The 20,453-nt window shown below is 40.8% G+C and overlaps 1 protein-coding gene across 1 annotated transcript in view; it reads left to right on the top strand.

Moving 5' to 3' along the window:
- Nucleotides 1-20,453, top strand: part of ATP8A2 (ATPase phospholipid transporting 8A2) — a 457,609-nt gene that overhangs the window by 324,751 nt on the left and 112,405 nt on the right. The window contains exons 22-25 of the mRNA XM_033950263.1: nucleotides 436-558; nucleotides 10,809-10,887; nucleotides 16,558-16,619; nucleotides 16,744-16,800. Of these exons, the coding sequence (XP_033806154.1) occupies nucleotides 436-558; nucleotides 10,809-10,887; nucleotides 16,558-16,619; nucleotides 16,744-16,800 (321 nt within the window). The remainder of the gene's footprint in view (nucleotides 1-435; nucleotides 559-10,808; nucleotides 10,888-16,557; nucleotides 16,620-16,743; nucleotides 16,801-20,453) is intronic.

Raw genomic sequence — 20,453 nt, 5'->3', positions numbered from 1 at the left:
TAGGTAGGAAACTGAAATTTAAAACATCCGGGGTAGCATTTTCAGAAGTGCTCCCCCTCTTCAACCTCCTCTGCAAGCTAATGTGACCTTCTCTCCAGCTACAGGAGTCAGATAGATCCTTTCTTCTGGTTCTTAAATAAACAGATCTCTGAAACTCTGATAAAATGATTTCACAATGTGTTTATAAAATTGGAATTCCTAAAGTAGCTCTAAACTTCCCACCTATTCCCAGCATAAAGGGTGAATTTACAAGAAAGAAGATTAGCAGAGGTAAGAACCTAATCTTTCATTCTTAACTAATGTTAATAAATAAAAGGATGTATAAAAAGAAAAACCAACAATATATATGTGGGACATTAATAAGAAAAGGTTGAACCTGTTGTCCAGATATTTTTATTCAGTATAAAACTGTGTAACTGTAACTTATCTTTACAGGTTTTCACTGCCTTACCACCCTTTGTTTTGGGAATCTTTGAACAAACATGTACCCAAGATAGTATGCTTAGATTTCCACAGCTATATAAAATTTCCCAAAATGCCGATGGATTCAACACAAAGGTAAGCAGAAATGAGTCTTCAAAACCAAAGAATTACCTCTTCAAATTACATTTGTAAGGATCTTAGTTATAATTACATAGTTGCAAAAACAGAATATCAGCCACCTAATAGTCAAAGCAATTTAAATGGCCAGGAGAGCCTCCAGGCTGTTTAAATTGTTTGTCCATGGCTAACCGTGTATATTCAATACTTAGCCACATAAAAATCTGTTCTGTCTTTATACAGTTCCACTTATGGGGTTATCAGACCACATATGACTGGATATTCAATGCCAGTGCCCAGACAAGGCCTAACATTGAAAATCTGGGAATAAGGCTAGCGACAGCCAAAAAAATGCTAACACCGGTGGTTAAATATTGGCCAAATTATGTTTTTCTTTTAGTATTTATTGCATGTTTCTGATATTAAGATTTGGGTACAGTGTAGAGAATGACACGGGGAAAAAATCTGTCCCCGTCACCGCCCCGTCCCACCATCCTCTGCACCACCCCGTCACCGCCGTTCCCGTCACCGTCACCGCCATCCCTTTCACCGCCCCGTCACCGCCACTGCCATCCCATTCACCGCCCCGTCACCGTCACCGTAGCATGCATAAAAGCCTCAAACAGGTATGATTTTATATACTTATTTTTATTAACGTATTCCCATGGGTTACATACTGAACATGTGCTGGATTCCTCCATTCTTGCAGCACATGTTCAGGAATAGGATTCAGTAACCCATGGGAATGGACACAGCACACTACTACACTAGTACTCAGATTTAAAAAAAAAGAACCAGCTCCCAGCTCAGCCAGACTCCCGTATCCAACCGGTCAAAGAATCCCACTCAGATAAAAAAAAAAAAAGAAACCAGCTCCCAGCTCAGCCAGACTCCCGTCTCCAACCGGTCAAAGAATCCCACTCAGATTAAAAAAAAAAAAAGAACCAGCTCCCAGCTCAGCCAGACTCCCGTCTCCAACCGGTCAAAGAATCCCCCCCCACCCCTGCCGCCGCCGCCGCCAACCCTGGGCAGGCAAGTAGTAGGAAAGTGTGCATCTTACCTCTACTTGTAGTGCCGAAGTTTTCAATGAAATTTCAGCTCCTCCAAGTCTGCAGCAGTGACTCCTCTCCAATCCAGGCAGCGACTCCAAAAAAAATCCTGGGCTTGCCTCTCAGCTCCGAAATCCCGCGATTTCCAATCGCTACTGCAACCCATTAAATATCATGTGTGGCAGTAGCGATTGGTCCCCTTCTTGAGCAGGAAAGAACTGACTAATGAGGAGCCAGAATATTGAAGGGGGCGGAGTCAGGCAACGTGCAAGTTGGGTGGAGAGAGACGAGTTGGAGGAGACCACATGGCCGACAAGAATGGCCGCCGGAAAAAAATCAGACACCCGTCCCGAAGTGAACCGAACACACGGTGAAGACCCGGTAAATCGCGGTATGTAGAAGGGGATACATTTGCCTGCGGGGACAAATCTTTTCACCGTTTTTGCGGGCGGTGAAAACTTTTGTCCCTGTGTCTGCAGTGATTTGGCTATGGAGTCTCCATAGCCCGCAGCCAAACCGCAGCCACGCCGCGGTTCCCCGCAGGGATCGCTCCCCGTGTCATTCTCTAGTACAGTGTACTGTACATCCTAAACTGCAGTGGAGCTAAAAAAATCTAGAATTTTTTTATAAATACATTTTAGTCACTTCTGTTTAGTGTAACTAGAAACATCACCATAAAAACACAAGACTAAATTGTAATTTTGGAGAGCCGCAGATACTATTTAATTATTTGCTTTTGTGGTAATACGAATGAGAACGAGCCCTGAGCCCACGTAAGACATTGGTTGCAGACTAAGAATCAGGACAGGTTTTAGACATGCTGGGACCCAGGGCAGAAATTAAGGAGGTGGCCCTGATCCCCTCTCCTCCCTGCTTTCCCCCACACCCCAATATTCACAGCTGCCATTACTACCACACATAAAACAACTTTAAATGACATACTCACACACAAAACACAAACAGACCTTTACCAATACAGAAAAAGGGAACACAAATAGAAACTGGGAACCCCAAGAAATTAAACTCTGCAAGTATTACAATGCTGGAGAAATAAAAACAGATAAGCACTTCTTTTTGTACTGAACACACAGGGGTCCTGGGCCCAGATCCCCCCAAAATTAGCCACCTCCCTTGCTGTGATTGGGGGGGATCCTGAAGTCCTGCCAGTTGAAGTCCACCTTCTCTGGTCTTGATGCCAGAAGTCTCCAAGTTCTGCAGCTAGCGGCAATGTCACTGAGCTGCAGAGCTTGGAGAGTTCTAGCTGCTGTACTTAGGAAGAAGTCTCCAGCTGGTAGGGCTTTAGGATTCCCACTAGCTTAAGTATTTTGCATTTAGGCAGGGGGCATGGTGGAGAATGGTAAGAAAATGTAGTGCCTACCCACTTTGGGCTTGTGCCTCGGGGCTTACCCCCCCCCCAATTAACTGTAAGTCACTGAATACTGTGATGCACATATCCTAAAGCTAACATATTCCAGTTAATAAATTATAATAAAACACTTTTTTTCTACCTTTTGTCTGGACAATTTATTTTTACATCAACAAAACAAAGTGGGAAGGTCGAGATGTTCCAGTATGGGGTGTTTATTGTCAGTAACATAAAAACATTCAGCGATTCAATACTGCATATGTTCTGGTAATCGAGGTACCTTCCTCAGGAGTCTTGAAATTTATTGTTTAAAAACTAAACAAAGTGAAGCCCTCTGCAACAGTGAGCCAGAAAATTTCATTGCACTGTTTTATTGAGAGCCAGTCTAAATCTTCTTTATAAGAAAGACATTTTTTTCAAAACGTACCTTGCTACCAGCTCCAGTGGCAAAATAGCTTTCAGAATTCAGGAAGTTGGTTGTTGGGCTGAGAACTTTAAAGTACCTCTTTATATCAGCAGCAAGGTCAGTTGAGAAAACAGTTTCATACTCCCTGATATTCAAAACTATTTAACCACCAAAATAATATATTGTATTTACAGTGGTACATGAAAGGAATTCAAGTGTATGTTTTATGAGATCGTTTTAAATTTCTGTGTTACACTTGTGGATGTATGAAAATGAATAAAAAAATTTAAACAAAACTATTTAACCAAGGAAAAAAGTGGGGGTGAACAATGGACTTCCAGCAAAACAGGAGAAAACCCAAGGTACAATCAGAAACAGTTTATTGCATAAGTCTTCACAGCAATGAGAAAATCCAAACAATTATCTCACAGACCTGACACGCACAGAGGGGCATAATCAAAAGAAATGACTAAGTCCGATTTGGATGTATGGTGCTTGACACCAAAAGTTGGCAGTGGGAGGGGCCAGCATTGTGATGGACTGGATACCCAGACATGGCAAGGGAGCATTGGGGCACCTAACAGGGCATTGCTGTGAACTTCACAAAAAGGGTGCCGCATAAACATCTCACCAGAACTTCCTTATAGGATATGGTAAGCCCCACCCCAAAAAAAATACATTATACCTACCTGTCTACAACCCCAATAACCCTTATTTATTTATTTATTTATTCAATTTTCTATACCGTTCTCCCAGGAGAGCTCAGAACAGTTTACATGAGTTTATTCAGGTACTCAAGTATTTTTCCTGTCTGTCCCGGCGGGCTCACAATCTATCTAATGTACCTGGGGCAATGGGGGGTTTAAGTGACTTGCCCAGGGTCACAAGGAGCAGCATGGGTTTGAACCCACAACCCCAGGGTGCTGAGGCTGTAGCTTTTAACCACTGTGCCACACTGTTATGGCTGCAGGTGGCACTTATATGGCAGTACAGTAGGGTTTTGGTGGGCTCACATTTTCCACCATGCATGTTGTACTTAGAGTGGCTTATGGGCCTAAGTCATCCTCTCTATGGTTCACTAGCCCACCCCTAGGTTACTTAAGATACTTGTATGCAGCTCTACTAGGCTTTCCTATAGCAGGTGTTGATGTTCACAGTGATCACTGGCGGAGCGTGTGGGAGTTTTTATGTTGTCTCTGCAGTGGTTATCTGGTCACTTTGGATAACTTTTTGGCACAACGTATAAGTTTCATCCAGGAAATCTTGTGAAACATTTGATTATCTCTGCAGGATGACTAAGTCTAGGTCAGCACACATCCTGCCTAAATATTGCTTTAACCACTCCTCCAGATATGCCCCTTTTAGCTCTGAGAGCACAGCGACATTCAGAGGCCTAAAAAGTCTGTGGATACATCCAGAAAGTCAGTTTGATTAACGGCTCTTGGGCGGGTTTTTAAGACGTGTTTAAGTTTTGATTATGAGCCCCACAGTGTTTCAGTGGAAATTACACCTGCCTCAGGAGTCAAAAGCATCTACAAAGGAGATAAAAATAATAATAGTATAAAGCTAATCTAATAAGAGTATAAATCTAAATATATTTAGAAATATGAATGTATTCTGCGAGACCTGATATTACCAGATCTCTCTAAAAGCTTAAATTATCTTTCCCCTCGTTAAAAGGCGTTATCTGTATTGGAAAATTAGGGAAATCTCTTTACTTTAAAATTACTGAGCTTTGGAACAATTTTCCTGTCCAGCTGCGTAACTTGGGCTCTCTCCAATTATTTTGAAAACATCTGAAAACTTAGCTATTTTCAAAAAAATAAATTTCGCTGCTCTCTATGTAATCACTAATTCTTATTATACTTTCCTTTCTTTAAAATTTTTGTAAACCGTGCCGAGCTCTATCTTTATAGAGAAGCTTATGGTTTAGTTTAGTTTAAATATAAATGTATTTTAAAAACATACAAAAGGAATATAGTTAATAAAGCATAAAAAGACAAGATAATATATGTGTCATAATCCAAGAAAAGGGACCAAGTCTTAGAAATTGAGTTATTCGTCTGGCTAGCAATCAAGAAGATACTGATTCAAATGCAACAAACCACCTCTTTCTGTCATTTCATTTGCCAGAGATATACTGTTTCCTTCTATGATAGACTAAACTAATTTTTATTATCTTTTATTTCTCCTTATTTTATGTTATGTATATTCTAGTCTCTTGACTTCTTGTAAACCGAGTCGAGCTCCAATGAGAGATGACCGGTATATAAACTGAAGACTAGATTAGATTAGATTACTGTTTCAATTAACAAATTGTTGTATTTGGTAAATAGAACCCAACTGACATTATTGCCTTGGACCATACAGCAAGCATATCGAAGAGCACTTTATGCTAATCCTGCCTTGTTATTACGTCCTCAACAGCGCCCTCCGTTGGAAAAACATGTGTGTCCTTTCTTATTCCGACAAGGCTTCCCAAGTGGCAAATAGTATTCGCCGTCATTGGCATGTTCTCTCCATGCATCCGGTACTTGGTGAGGGTCTCGTATTACTTATTCGAGACCCAGGAATTTAGTCAACCATCTCACATCTGTGAAGGCTTTGGGTGACACAGGTGGGTTCCAAGGTCATCAGCATATGGGACCTGCATGGTATGTGAGTTATTCCTTCAAGGTGGCATCTTTAGACACCCTCATACTGGGAAAATCTACAAACTCAAGGGCTGCATCACATGTAAATCTATGGGGGTGGTGTATGGTATTCTTTGCCCTTGTCCTCTTATGTACGTGGAATGTACCATGCGTCAGACACGTACCAGACTGAACACAAGAGCAGGCTTTCCCACGAGGTGATCAATGCCCCTATGGTCACTCACTGTATGGAGAAAGGGCATGCTTTCCAGGATCTGAGATGGATGGTACTTGAACAAATCCCTGAAATTTACGTTGGTGATAGAAGATCTTACCTGCACTTACATGAACAGTACTGGATTATAGAAATGGACACAGTTAACCCGATGGGACTGAATGACACCATTGAATGGAGCGCGTTGTAATCGCATTTGCTTGTGTGTATGTTGTCGATTAAGCTTTTTGAAGATGACGTGTTTTTCAGCTGTTTTAAATTGCTTCGCGTCTCTGCTACTCCTGTCTCACTAGCAGCGTCCTACAAACCTGTGGTATGCCTCCTCAAAGAAAGGTTTCTTTTTGCCTAACCTCCTGAAGAAGGGTGTTTATCCTGAAACTGGACCAGTTGAGCTACCAACTAGACAGTTTTGCCTCATTTGAAAACAGCGATATTATACTGAGAGTCTGAGAATGTCGCATATAAACTGAACTGGCAGCCTTTGGAGATAAGTTTTTTCTTCCACTGGTTTTGAGCCTTAACTTTGAAATGTTGACAGTACTGCATCTGTATTATGTCTGTTGCTTTCTAATTTATTGCACTTGCACTTTAATATTCACTATAAGTTGTGCACACAGTGGGGCCTGTGATGGTGCATAGCACGGCTTGAGAAAAGGCCCACTTCTAAACGGTAAGCCAGGAGCACTGGTATCGGTGCACCATAGCTTTTCTTAGACTGTGACACATATACAAATGGATGGATTATGCCACTGAGTTGGCTACTGACCCCTGGCAACTCACACAGTGAGGAATCCACCCTGTGATGTTTTATGGCAGAGTACAGGAGTGGTTTGTCATTGCCTTCTGCTGTGCAGTGTGTGACTTTACTATTACATTACATTAGTGATTTCTATTCCGCTTGTGCCTTGCGGTTCTAAGCGGATTACAAATTAGAAGACTGGACATTTCCAGTAGCATTGCAGTACATAGAATCAAGAATGTGTCAAGTTACAATTGTTAGTCTGGGCATTTCCAGGAGAAATTGAAAGCAGATAGTAGATAGTGATAGGTTGTTTTGGTGAATAGAAATAATACAGTCAGGATTCAGAGGTGTTGCTGTGGTGGTGGTGGTCATAGTGGTCATGAGAGTATTTTCTAATACTATTGTGAGGTTATGATGATTGGAAGTGTTTTTTGAAGAGATGAGTTTTGATTTCTTTTCGGAATACTTTAATGTCTATTGATTTGGTCAGTAGATTGGAGATGGTAGTATCGATCTTTGCTGCCTGTGTCGCTAAAAGGCTGTCGTATAGTTTCTTTCGTCGTGTTCCATTGAGAGGGGGGTAAATGAATAGGCTCTGAGTTCTCCTTAATCTGTGTGAGAGGTTACGGTGTATTCTGTTGTTTATGTAGCTGGGTGCTGTTCCGTGTATTACTTTGTATAGTAGACAGTAGAATTTGAACTGGGATCTTGCTTTTATTGGTAGCCAGTGTGAGTCTAGGTATGCGTTGGTGATGTGGTCATATTTGCCGAGGGAGTAGATGAGTCTGAGGGCCGTGTTCTGAACAGTCTGTAGTTGTTTTATCATGTAGTTTGGGCATGATAGGTAGAGGCTGTTGCAATAATCTACAATACTTAGTACTAGGGATTGTACTAATATCTTGTATTGATCTTTGTTGAAGAATTTTCTTATTTTTCTTAGGTTACGCATTGTGAAGAAAGCTCTTTGGTTGATTTTATGGATTTGAGACTGCATTGTGCAGTTTCTGTCTAGTTGTATTCCCAGGATCTTGAGTGTACTTTGCATTGGGTACTTGATTGTATTTAATTCTAGTTCTGTGAGAGATGGTTTTTTTTCCTTCTCTAGTAGTAGGAATTTAGTTTTTTCCGAGTTCAGTTTTAGTTTATGACTTGACATCCATTTTTCTACCGTTTCCATTATTATTTTCAAGTGGTTTGTGGATAAGGGGTCTTGAATGTTAAAGGGGAGGAGGATAGTTATATCATCCGCATAGCTGAATGATACTGTGTTTAGGGCGTCTAGGGTTATGCCGAGGGATGCTATGAAGAGGTTGAATAATATGGGTGATAATGGTGATCCTTGTGGTACTCCACATGGGTTTGACCATGGGTCGGATATGTGCTCTTTTGACTTGACTTTGTATGTTCGTGTTTTGAGGAAGCTTTGGAACCATTTGTGAACATTACCTGAGATTCCTATTGCGTCTAATATCTGGAGTAGTATGTGATGGTCAACTAGGTCGAATGCCGCAGAAAGATCGAGCTGAATGAGAAGCAGCTTGTTTCCTTTGCTGAGGTGTTGTCGGACAATGTCTAATAGTGATACCAGTAGAGTTTCTGTGCTATGGTTGGATCTGAATCCAGATTATGATGGATGTAGTATGTGATGGTCTTCAAGGTAGTTGGAGAGGTGTTGTGCGACAAGACCTTCTGTTATTTTAATGTATAGTGGGATTGAAGCGATTGGTCTATAGTTTGCAGGATTGTCTATAGCAGTGTTTTTCAACCTTTTTTGGGCAAAGGCACACTTGTTTCATGAAAAAAATCACGAGGCACACCACCATTAGAAAATGTTAAAAAATTTAACTCTCTGCTTATATTGACTATATATAAAGTAATTCTCTTGAATAGGAATCAAATAAACACAAAGAAAGTATTTTATAATTACTTTATTACGAAATAAAAATTATAAAAATTATAAAATACTTTATTCAGTGCGAAACCTGGGCCTGTTTGGCTGAACACAAAGCTGATATTCTGGCTGGAATCGAAGAAAGACACACACGTAGCTCTTCGTCAACAGCTCTCAATCTCTCTCTGTATTTGGTTTTTATAGCATACAAAAATAGACAAATATACCCTCCATCCTTTTTATTAAACCACAATAGCAGTTTTTAGCGCAGGGAGCTCGCTGAATGTCCAGCGCTGCTCTTGACGCTCATAGGCTCCCTGCGCTAAAAACCACTATTGCGGTTTAGTAAAAGGGGACCATATTGTAAAATATAGACAGCAGATATAAATTCAGAACTGTGCATAGTAAGTGAAGGGAAGTTTTCATCTCTGGGAATTTACCCAGTTAACTATTAAGTTATTTGGGCAAATTCCTTTGAAAACTGTGGTAATACTGCCTCCACTTTGCTAAATTTAAAATCAAATCATTTTTCCTACCTTGTCTGGTGATTTCTGGTTGCACTTTCTTCTTCTGACTGTGCATCCAATCTTTCTTCCCTTCTATCAGCCTGTATGCTTTCTCTCCTCCACACCTCATTCCCTCCCCCAACTTTTTCTTCCTCTCTCCCTGACCTTTCTTTCTTTTTTTCTGTTTCTCTTCTTTCCTTCCGTTTCCCTGCCTGCCCCCTTTCTTTCTTTCTCCCTGCCGTTCCCCAAGCCACTGCCACTGCCGCTGCCATCGGGGAACAGGACCCACCAATGGATAACAGGCCCCAAAGCCGACGCGGACGCATGCTCTCCCTGACGTCAATTGTGCAATCGGAGAGGAAGTTCCGCCCAGCCAGGCAGCGATTGGCTGGCCCGAACTTCCTCTCCAACTACAGAATTGACGTCGGGGAGAAGAAGACTTATCGGCTCGATAGATTAGATCGTCAAGACAAAGTGAGTCCTGGGTGATCGACTCACTTTGCCTTGGCGAGCTACTGGCGCCCCTGCCTCGGGCCCCCTGTCAGCTCCGGGCCCGGCGGCCCTGCGGCACACCAGGCAACATCTCGCGGCACACTAGTGTGCCGCGGAACAGCGGTTGAAAAACACTGGTCTATAGGACCTTTGGGATCTTTTAGGATAGGTGTAATTATGATTTCTCCTAATTCCGGTGGGAAATGACCTTCACTTAGTGTTGTTTGAAGCCATAGTGTGAGGCTAGCTTTAAATTTGGTGGAAGCTGTTGCTAGTAAGTATGAGGGACAGTTGTTCAAGTCACATGAGGATTTTTTGTAAAGCCTGTCCAAGTCTGACCATTGTATCTTTGGGAAGTTTGTCCATATCCTGTCTGCTGGGATTGCTTCATCTGTTTTGGGATTGATTCGTATTTCTTCTATGTTGATTCTTGAATTGTTGAATGTGGATCTGGTTGTGATGATTTTGTGATTGAAATGTCACTGCTGCCCCAAAAAGGGCCCTCTCAGCCTATAGTACCTGGTATTCCCCCATTCAGGTACTAGCTAGGCCTGATCTTGCTTAACTTCCTATAGTAAGAGCAGGCCTAACCAAGGCAGCCAGATTGTAGCCTACATATACAAATTCTAAGCATATAAATATAAGGACAAAGTGAGCAAGGCTATGTGCTCCCTGGTATTCCCCCATCCAGGTACTAGCCATTGACTCGTTTTTAAAATCAGAGGGATTGCCTCTTTTCAATCTAGCCAAAAATATTTAAGTTCTAAAAACACATTGACTGTGAGAGGGGCAATTTCAACCTAGGTAATTAATTACCTGTTTACTAAGGATGTCTTTGGAAATTGTCCTCGATATTCTTTGAAATAACATTACAGTGAAGCTTATGTCAAGACTTAGCCAAAAGTCTAGAATCTAAGACTCTGACTCTCTTGAATTGTTTTCTCTTAGGTTTTCTGGGGTCACTGCATCAATGCCTTGGTCCATTCCATCATCCTGTTCTGGTTTCCACTGACAATGATGGGACATGGTAACGGTTTCCTTATTTCAGATGGTAGCAAGTAGTTTATAGTTTATTACAACCTAATATATTACTTCATTCAACAGGTCAGAGTGGTTTACAATACGTTGCAATAAAAGTTATTAATTTTTTTTTTTTTTTTAAAGTATGTAGGACACAGTATTAACTAATAGCTGGCTAAATTCCTTGTCTCTGATTGCTGCCTGAAAAGAGAGTAGCCTATTCTCACATATGGGTGACGTCATCCAAGGAGCCCGGTACGGACAGTCTGAAAGTGAACTGTCACTTTAAAAAACTTCTGAAGTTCTCACGACTATCAACCGTGCATGTGCTTCCCAACCAAAGAGGCTCGCGGTAGCTCAGTTCTTCATTTTCCGAAGAAGTATCTTTTTGACTGAACTCCCTTCAGTCAGCGTTGCGACACACACTGCACACTACCGGCCCACAAGCCTTCTCCCCGAAGCCAATTCTGACATCTGAGAGAAGGTTCGCTGCCTGGCTGGCCCGGAACCTTCTCTCCGATATCAGAATTGACGTTGGGGGAAGGCTTGTGAGCTGGCCACGTGCAGCATGTGAGTCGCTGCACGCGCCGCAGCCTGTTCCTGCGCAGAGTTGCTGCTGGGGGGAATGAAGCATGTCTGCTCCAGCAAGGTGGCAGGGTTGGCTTTAGAGGTGGGGGGTGGTGCAGTGGGCAGGCAGACATGGAGGCAGGGACTAATCCCCTGTGGTGACAGCTTCAGCAGAGGGTAGTCAGGGATCCCCTGCAGCTTCTGTGGATGGGTCATCTTCGGGAGAGGGAAGGCAGGCAGGCAATGATCCCCGGCAGTGCAACTTAATTTTGGGACAAAGGCTGGAAAGCAGTGAGCGGGAGGGGGCATGAACTCGACACAGAAAGAGAGGGGGGCTTGAACAAGGGACACAGAATGGAGAGAGGAAGGGGGCACTAATTTGGGATATAGGGAGGAGGGAATAGAAAGGGAGAATTATTGGGCATGAGTGTGAGAGAAAGATGGGGCACATGGGGAAAGGAAGGAATGAAAATTGGGCATAGAGAGAGAGGAATGAGGCAGAGATACATGGGGAATAGAAGGATGAGAGAGAGAAATGTTGGATATGGTAGTAGAGAGGGACAGATGCAAGGGGGAGGAATGTTGGACATAGGATGGAGAGAGAAATGTGGCATGGTATTGGAGAGGGGTGATAGAAGGAGAACTGGGCATGGGGCTGGTGGGCAGTAGTGAAAAATGCTGCATATATCTGGGGGATGAGAGAGGGAGAAATGTTAGATGTGGCAGTAGAAGGGTTGGAGAGATGCCTGAATCTCTCAAGACAGATGGACAGTGAGAGACTTGTTGCCAATAGGAGTAGAGGAGAGCAGAAAAATAGTTGGACTCATGGAGGGACAGAGAGAGATGTTGGTTGGGGAAGAGAATGAGATCCGAAGAAGTGGAAGCGTGAAGGCAGAAAGTGTTGGACTCATGGAGAGAGAGAGAGTGAGAGATGGATGGGGAGGGAAGAAAGGGAAGGAGAAATGTCACACTCAGGGGAAGGGGGAGAGGGCAGAGAGAGAAAAGTTGAACTTATGGAGAGACAGAGATGTTGGCTGGTGGAGGGAATGAGGACTGGAGGAGAGGAAGCATGCAGGAGGCAGAGAGAAAGAAATATTGGATGCACAGTCAGAAGGAAGTGCAACCAGAGACTCATGAAATCACCAGACAACAAAGGTAGAAAAAATGATTTTATTTTCAATTTAATGATCAAAATGTGTCAGTTCTGGGAATTTATATCTGCTGTCTATATTTTGCACTATATTTGTCTATTTTTCTATAGTTGTTACTGAGGTGACATTGCATATTTTAAAGTCATCTGCCTTGATCTTTAAAAAAAAATAAAATAAAAAAATATATATATATATATATTTTTTTTTTTTTTAATTTTGTTGTTACCATTATGTATTAATAAGATTATATTGTGTGTATATGAAAAATGGTTCGAAGAAATTGCATTACAATTAGTACTATTATTATGGGGTTGGTGTCAGGGGCGGAGCTTGGGCTGGGGTACTCAGTTGGTATTTGTTAGGCATAGGGGGTACTTGGCTTGAAGAAGTTGAGAAACACAACCCTAGAGTACCTGAAAACCACTATTGATGACCTAAGTACATGAACAATTACTAACTTACTCAAGCTAAACAAAACTAAAACAAAAATATTATGGTTCGGAGATTATAATTCATTACTGAGCACAGAACTAGAGCAATTCACAGGTGAGAGGCTAAAGAAAGAAAATTCCTCCAAAGTACTGGGAGTCACACGAGACTCAAACCTAACCTACAATATTCATATCACCTCTCTAGTAAAAAAAAAATATTATTTTAAGATGAGACAGCTGAGGGCAACAAGACCAATCCTAACAGATTCCAGTTTCAGGACAGGAGCACAATCTGTCCTAATACCCCACCTGGACCACTGCAACTCACTATACGGGGGCATACAGAAAAAAGTGTGAAAAAAACTCCAACTACTACAAAACAGAGCTGCAAGACTAATCCTCAAAAAGAATCGATATGAACGGACAAGTCCACTATTGGAACAACTGCATTGGCTACCTATGAACAAGAGAAGCAATGTCAAGATAGCCTGCATGGTTCACAAATCAATCTTTGGAGAAAACTCAGAGGGACTAACATCTGATATCAAAGTCCCACATTCCTTCTTCAACTCACGCATAACACAATGCTTCAAACTATCCCTCCCATCATCTCAAAAATATGGTGGAAGATGTTTGAGACTGCCATCGAATACCAAGCTACCCACATCTGGAACAAACTACCAATACAACTAAGACAACCTACCACATACCTTCAGGAAAAAACTAAAGACATATCTCTTCTCCCTTTATAACCTCTTTCTTATCTTCACCTCTTTCTCCCAACAACCACCCCACTCTAATAATGAAACTTCCAAACTTGATCTAATTCTTATTATAAACCACAGAGATTCCTTGCGTAGAATTGCGGTATATAAGACACTATTGTATTGCATTGTACTCTCCTTAGAGCTAAGAAATCAACAATCATGGCCTATGCTAATGCTTGGAAAATGTTTCATCTTTGATGTCCTAAAGACAATGTGGAGCTTGCGAGGCTCCGATTTCAGTAGTCCTGGCATTTCTGCAAGCCAGACTCGAAGGGTCTAGTGGTTAGATCTCTCAAGGTACAGGTAGCCAGTCTTTCATGTTTTAGAGCCAAAATAGAAAAGGGTTCACTTGCTTCTTATCCAGATACAGCCAGATTCTTGAAGAGGGTACTCTGGTAAGAAAACCTTTTTTCATCTTGGAACCTTAACATTGTTAAACAGCTGTTTAAACATTGTTAAACAGGATCTTAGTAAGGCTTCATATGAGCCTTTACAAGACGCATCTTTGCTGAATCTAATGGTTAAGACAGTCTTTCTAGTGGCTGTTGCCTTAGCAAGATAAGTCATTCTTTAAGGTTACAGAAGCAGAGGTCTTCTACGAACGGTTCCTTCCTTTTTGCTGAAGGTAGTTTTGGCTTTTCATGTCAATCAAGAGGTCCGACTGCCTGCATTTCAGCCCACAGGTTTGAAGAAACATGACAAAGGTTGAAGTTACTGGATGTGAGGGATTTTTCACTCTCTGGAAACTCAGATCCATTAAAGCTTATTTCGATACTGCGGCATTCAGAACCCTAGTCCAATCCCTCGTACTGAGTCTACTTGACTATTGTAACATCGCCTATTTAGCAATTTCCCAAAAGAACATACAGCGTTTACAATTGATGCAAAATGCAGCGGTCAAACTGATCTTTGGACTGAGGAAGTTTGACCACGTGACACCCTACTACCGGCAGCTGCATTGGCTGCCAATGGAGGCGCGTGTAAAGTTTAAATTTGCCTGCTTCTGCTTCAAAGCACTACACGGACTTGCCCCTAAATATATAACTGACCTTGTCGTCTTCTCAGCCAACAGACACAAGAGAAGCTCACATTCCAACTTGGTTTCCCCCCCAGTGAGAGGTTGTAAACTGAAAAAACACCATGAACATCTCTCGCACCAAGCAGCATCATGGGGTAAAGACCTAGAACAATTGCTTTCGCCCACTACTTATGAGGAATTTAGGAAACGTCTGAAAACACACCTGTTCCTAAAGTATCTAGACAACTGATCCTCTCTTCTCTCTCCCCTCTATAGCGATTAACTTGTTCTATTGATCATTCTCTCCTCAAAAATGGATTTCCTGTCCTATTAACCCTCTTTCTTCCTCCCCTCTTAAAGTCAATCGATTTGTACCTCTGCTTAATCTTTGTAAACCGCATAGAACTTCATGGTATTGCAGTATATAAGCTGTTATTATTATTATTATTATTCTCCTCAAAGTGACTAATGACTTTTGGCTCTCTGACCCATCGTTTTGTCCTAACTAGTACAACCAGGCTGGGTAAGCTGGTGTCTAAGCTATTTATTTCCAGATGGATTCACAAGGCAATTTTGTCAGCATACATTGGCTGTGGTAAATAGTGAGAGCATGTTCCACAAAAGAGTAACTTCTTCATGGGCGGGGGCAATCCCACCTGAGGAGATTTGTAGAGCAACTACATGATCCACACTTCGTACATTAACAAAGTTTTATAGAGTGGATGTAGAAGAGCAAAAGGCCACCGCATTTGGGTCCTCAGTGTTAAGGGCAGGCTTATCTGTCCCACCTTAGATTTAAGGGACTGCTTTGATACATCCTAATCATCAGAACTTATATGCCATGTTCACCAGAAGGGAAGATTAGATTCTTACCTTGATAATCTTCTTTCTGATAACATGGCACACAAGTCCTGACACTCCGCCCTGTCAGTGTAATTAATTGGCTGTATGTCTAGGACAAGTATATCTGTCCAGAGCTTGAGATCTTCTTATGCCAGTTAGGTATTATGAGTACAATGCATATTATTGTTACAAATGCAATTGAGAATATACAAACTCCATAAATGTTAGTGCTAGTTGCACTCAGATAGGTGGCTTGGTTGTTCCACTTTGTTTTATATGATATGTTTTGATTAACATTGTTCATTATACATGTTACAGAGCAGAATAGAAGTGCCCTGTTAGGGAAGTTCCCCATACCCCTCCTTCTTAGGTTTCCTATTGTGGTGGTTATTTACTGCTTTGGTACAAACTGAAGAGAGACAGTACAGCCCACTGAGAAAGGAGGCATAGCTGAAGAAAATGTGTATGATTCCTTCTGCACAGCTCACAGTTAGGGGAAGTAAGAACCTAATCTTCACATCATTTAAAACTAATAAAAATTGATTGAACTAAAATATGTATATATATGTGTAAAATAAATAAGAGCAGATATAAATCTCAGTGTGTACTTCCCATGAGGTAGTTTTAAAAGGGCAAGTATGCAAATACTTTTTTTTTAATTAATATAACTTTTGTGCCTATCTGTCAAGCATTTAGGCATTTATTATAAAATTATTTTCTTAGTTATAAAAAGGATTTACATGATGAATACTGGATAGAAAAGATTGGGCTGGTTCAGCAGAAAGGCTGTTGTAAAACTTAGGTAACATAACAATGGCAAACAAAATTGCTGTTAGACATTGGTGTGTTGAGCTACATACAGTATGACATATTTGTCTATAAGCCTTGTCTTATTTTCAGATGCAGTGTTTACGGATGGCCAGGTTCCAGACTACCTATTTGTCGGAAATATTGTTTATACTGTAAGTCTAACTGCATTTGTACCTGAATTATTGTAGACTAGAAATTTTGTAGGGTGCAAGTAGTACTGATGTAATCTGTTCACACAGATGTTAACATAGCTGTCTCATGTCTTTTATTTCACAGTATGTTGTAGTTACAGTTTGTTTGAAAGCTGGTCTAGAAACTACTTCATGGACAAGAGTAAGTTCTTTTCTGTTTCATATTTTTAACATGATAGATACAATATTCAGAGATGCTTATACAGTCAGTGGCAGCGTATAAGCAGCATTATTTTTTCAATCTGCAACAATTATACAGTGCAAGGATATTTGACATGCTAGACAAACCTTTAATCTTGTGGTCCATCCTGGGCTCCCAGCTCTGGCTCCTTTTGCAACCTACTGGTTTGGTCTAATCCAACAAGGGGATTTGATGAATTTTTATAAAACTGTTAAAATGCCATCTCTTTTGCATAATGAAGTATGGCTGATAGAGGGAGTGATAGAGTGGGGATAGAGAGATTATTTGCGATTAATATTGTTGAGGACCCCATTTATATGCTTTGTGTTTGATTGTACTGCTTTATAATGTTTTATATTTTGTTTTAATATAAGAAAACTCAATTAATGCCACACTCCATGATATCTTCAGGTTCATAATATCACTTGTTGCTTACAGAAATTTCATGCTCATTTTTTTCATTCATAATGAAATCATTCCAGACTTACAGAATCTATTATTTGGCCTCAGCGACTACACTTGAGTGTCATTTTTCATGTAATACTCCAGTCAACAAGTAGCCAGCCTCTTCATCGGCCTTTAAATACTGTTTAAATATAAATAAATATATAACTTAGAATTAATAAAGAACTTATCTCATCTTATGTGAATATATGAATGGGGCTTCTAGTAGCACATTCCAGAAATCAACTGTTACTCACCATCCAAGCCACAGTTTTCACCTTTCAATCTCTGGGGTTCCTTATCAACTTTCAAAAGTTCAACCTTACTCCAACACGTTCTCTCACGTTCATCGGAGCTCATTTAGACACAGATGTTGCAAAGGCCTATCTTCCTGAGACAGGTATCAGATCATCCTTACTCTGGCAGACCAGAAAATTATCTGCTGTACCAGCTCGCACCATTCTGTGTCTCCTAGGTCATAAGGCAACTTCGATTTCTCTAGTACCACATGTAAGAATGCACATGAGATCCTTGCAGTGGCATCTCAGATTGCAATTGAATCAACAATACTACTCCCTCACCAAGTTGATTCCTCTTCCTGCAAAGATTCAAGGATCCCTCCTATGGTGGATTCATTCTCTTTTCCTATAGGAGGGTTGTCCTTTCCATCCTCAGCCTCCTCCTCTTACTATAACTACGGATGCTTCAACTCAAGTTTCAATTTTCAATTTATTTGATATACCGCTAATAATAAAACCAAAGTTAATCTAAGCAGTTTGTAATAAAAATGTAACTCAGGATTGGGGAGCACATCTCAACCAATCACGGAGGGAAGGTCAATGGTCAATCAACAAACAATCCATACACATCAACCACTTAGAACTATGTACAGTCTATTATTCTCGTCAAGCCTTCCGGCCTTGGATTCAAAACAAACACATTCTTATTCAAACGGACAATCAAGTAACAATGTTCTACATCAACAAACAGGGAGGTTCGGGATCTTTTCCTCTTTGCAGAAGCATATCACCTGTGGACTCTCCAGGTCCATCTACAGACGGTATATGTTCCGGGAGAACACAATGTCCTTGCAGACTCTCTAAGCAGGAAACTCGATCTACACGAGTGAACCCTCTCGATCCTTCCATCCTACAACAAATATTCCTACACTGGGAAACTCCCACAGTGGATCTCTTTGCTTCTACAGAGAATGCCAAATGCACTATATTTTGTTCTCCTCAAGCCATAGCAAGGGATGGTTTCTCCATTTATTGGAAGGACAACCTGCTTTATGAATTCCCACCATTTCCTCTCATTTCCAAGGTTCTTCAGAAAGTGACCAGAGTCAATGCTCACATCATACTCATTGCTCCTCATTGGCTCAGACAAATCTGGTATCCACTCCTCCTGGACTATCTGAACGCTCCTCCAATTCAAGTTTCAAGTTTATTGACTTTTAATATACCGACCATCAACAAGTATCTGGCCGGTTTACAATAAAAATTTTTAAAAAAGATAAATAATTAAAAAATAATAAAAGTGCACACCAAGGACATTAACTAGACAGACTTGAAGGCGAGGGAAAGTAGGTAGGATTGGGGGGAGAGTTACATGTTAGAAGAAGAAAGGAGAGAGAGGGAAGAGTGTAAAACATATGGGGCGGGATCACTTTATAAAAGCGGTTGGCTGAATAAGAAAAGAAGAAAAAAATGAAGAATGAAAAGGAAAAAAAAAAAGGAAAATCTAAACACAGGAAAAGGCGTCGCTAAATAAGAAGGTCTTCAGGCTTATCTTAAATTTATCAAGTTGATGTTCGGATCGGAGTAGCTGTGGCAGAGCATTCCACAAAGTTGGAGCTACTACTGTGAAGTTTATTTTCCTAGTGTAAAAGAAATCTTTTATGGAAGGAATTAACAAGAGTTTCTGATCTGCTGACCTCAGTAGACGTATTGAGCGTTGTGGGATGAGGAGCTTATCGAGATATAAAGGCAGGTGAGAAAGTCTGATTTTAAATGTGAGCAGAATGGTTTTATAAGTGATACGGTGTGTAATAGGGAGCCAGTGTGCTTCCTTCAAAAGAGGGGTAACATGGTCAAATTTGCCAGTTTTATAGATGAGTTTTATTGCTGTGTTTTGAATTAATTGTAAGCGTCGGATTTCTTTTTGGGGGAGTCCGTTATAAAAAGAGTTACAATAATCAAGGTGAGAAATAACTAAAGAATGAATTAGAATTTTGATTGCATCTGTCTCTAGAATCGAAGTTAGAGAACGAATAAGGCGAAGTTTAAAAAAACAAATTTTTGCAACCGAGCTGATGTGATCATGGAAAGTGAGATCTTTGTCGATAGTAACTCCTAGTAATTTTATTTTTGATTCCATTTTTATGGGAATGGATTTGATAAAAATCTTACCAGATAGAGTCTCACTGTTGTTGATTAGGAGTAGGAGACCACAGGATTTGTCGATATTGAGGGAGAGTTTATTTGTGTAAAGCCAGTCATTTATTGCATCCAGTTTATTGTTAATAACGTTTATTTCTGAGATGTTTGAGGTGTTAATAGGGTGAAGTAGTTGTATGTCATCTGCATAGGCAAAGATCGTGAATCCAATAGACTGTGCCAGGGTAAGAAGAGGGGATAGAAAGATATTGAATAGCAGTGGAGATAGAATGGAGCCTTGCGGGACACCATAAGTTTGTGAAATGGAAGAAGAAATTTCGTTCTTTACATGAACTTTAAAACAGTGTTCGTTAAAGTATGAAACAAACCATGAAAGAGCCTGGCCTGTGATACCGCAGTCTTTAAGTCGGTTGATGAGGAGAGAATGGTCAATGGTGTCAAAGGCTGCAGATAGGTCAAGGGAGACAAGGAGGACAGATTTATGATGATCATGATAATAATGTATAGGTGAAACTAGACCTAATAGTGACAGTTCAGTTGAATGTGAAGAACGAAAGCCAGTTTGACATGGATGTAAAGCATGGGTATTATCGATGAATTCGGTAAGTTGATTATGAATGATTTTTTCAGTTAGTTTAGAAATCAAAGGGAGGTTAGCGATAGGGTGAAAATTTGCTGGTAAAGAGGGATCTAAGTTGTGATTTTTCAATTTTGGAATAACAAGAGCTGTTTTCCATGCTGTAGGGACAAGGCTGTCAGAGAGAGACTTGG

Source organism: Geotrypetes seraphini, chromosome 6, assembly GCF_902459505.1.
Source record: "Geotrypetes seraphini chromosome 6, aGeoSer1.1, whole genome shotgun sequence".
NCBI lineage: Eukaryota > Metazoa > Chordata > Amphibia > Gymnophiona > Dermophiidae > Geotrypetes > Geotrypetes seraphini.
Note: the sequence above shows the minus strand (reverse complement) of the source record. Positions and strands in the feature narration are given on the sequence as shown.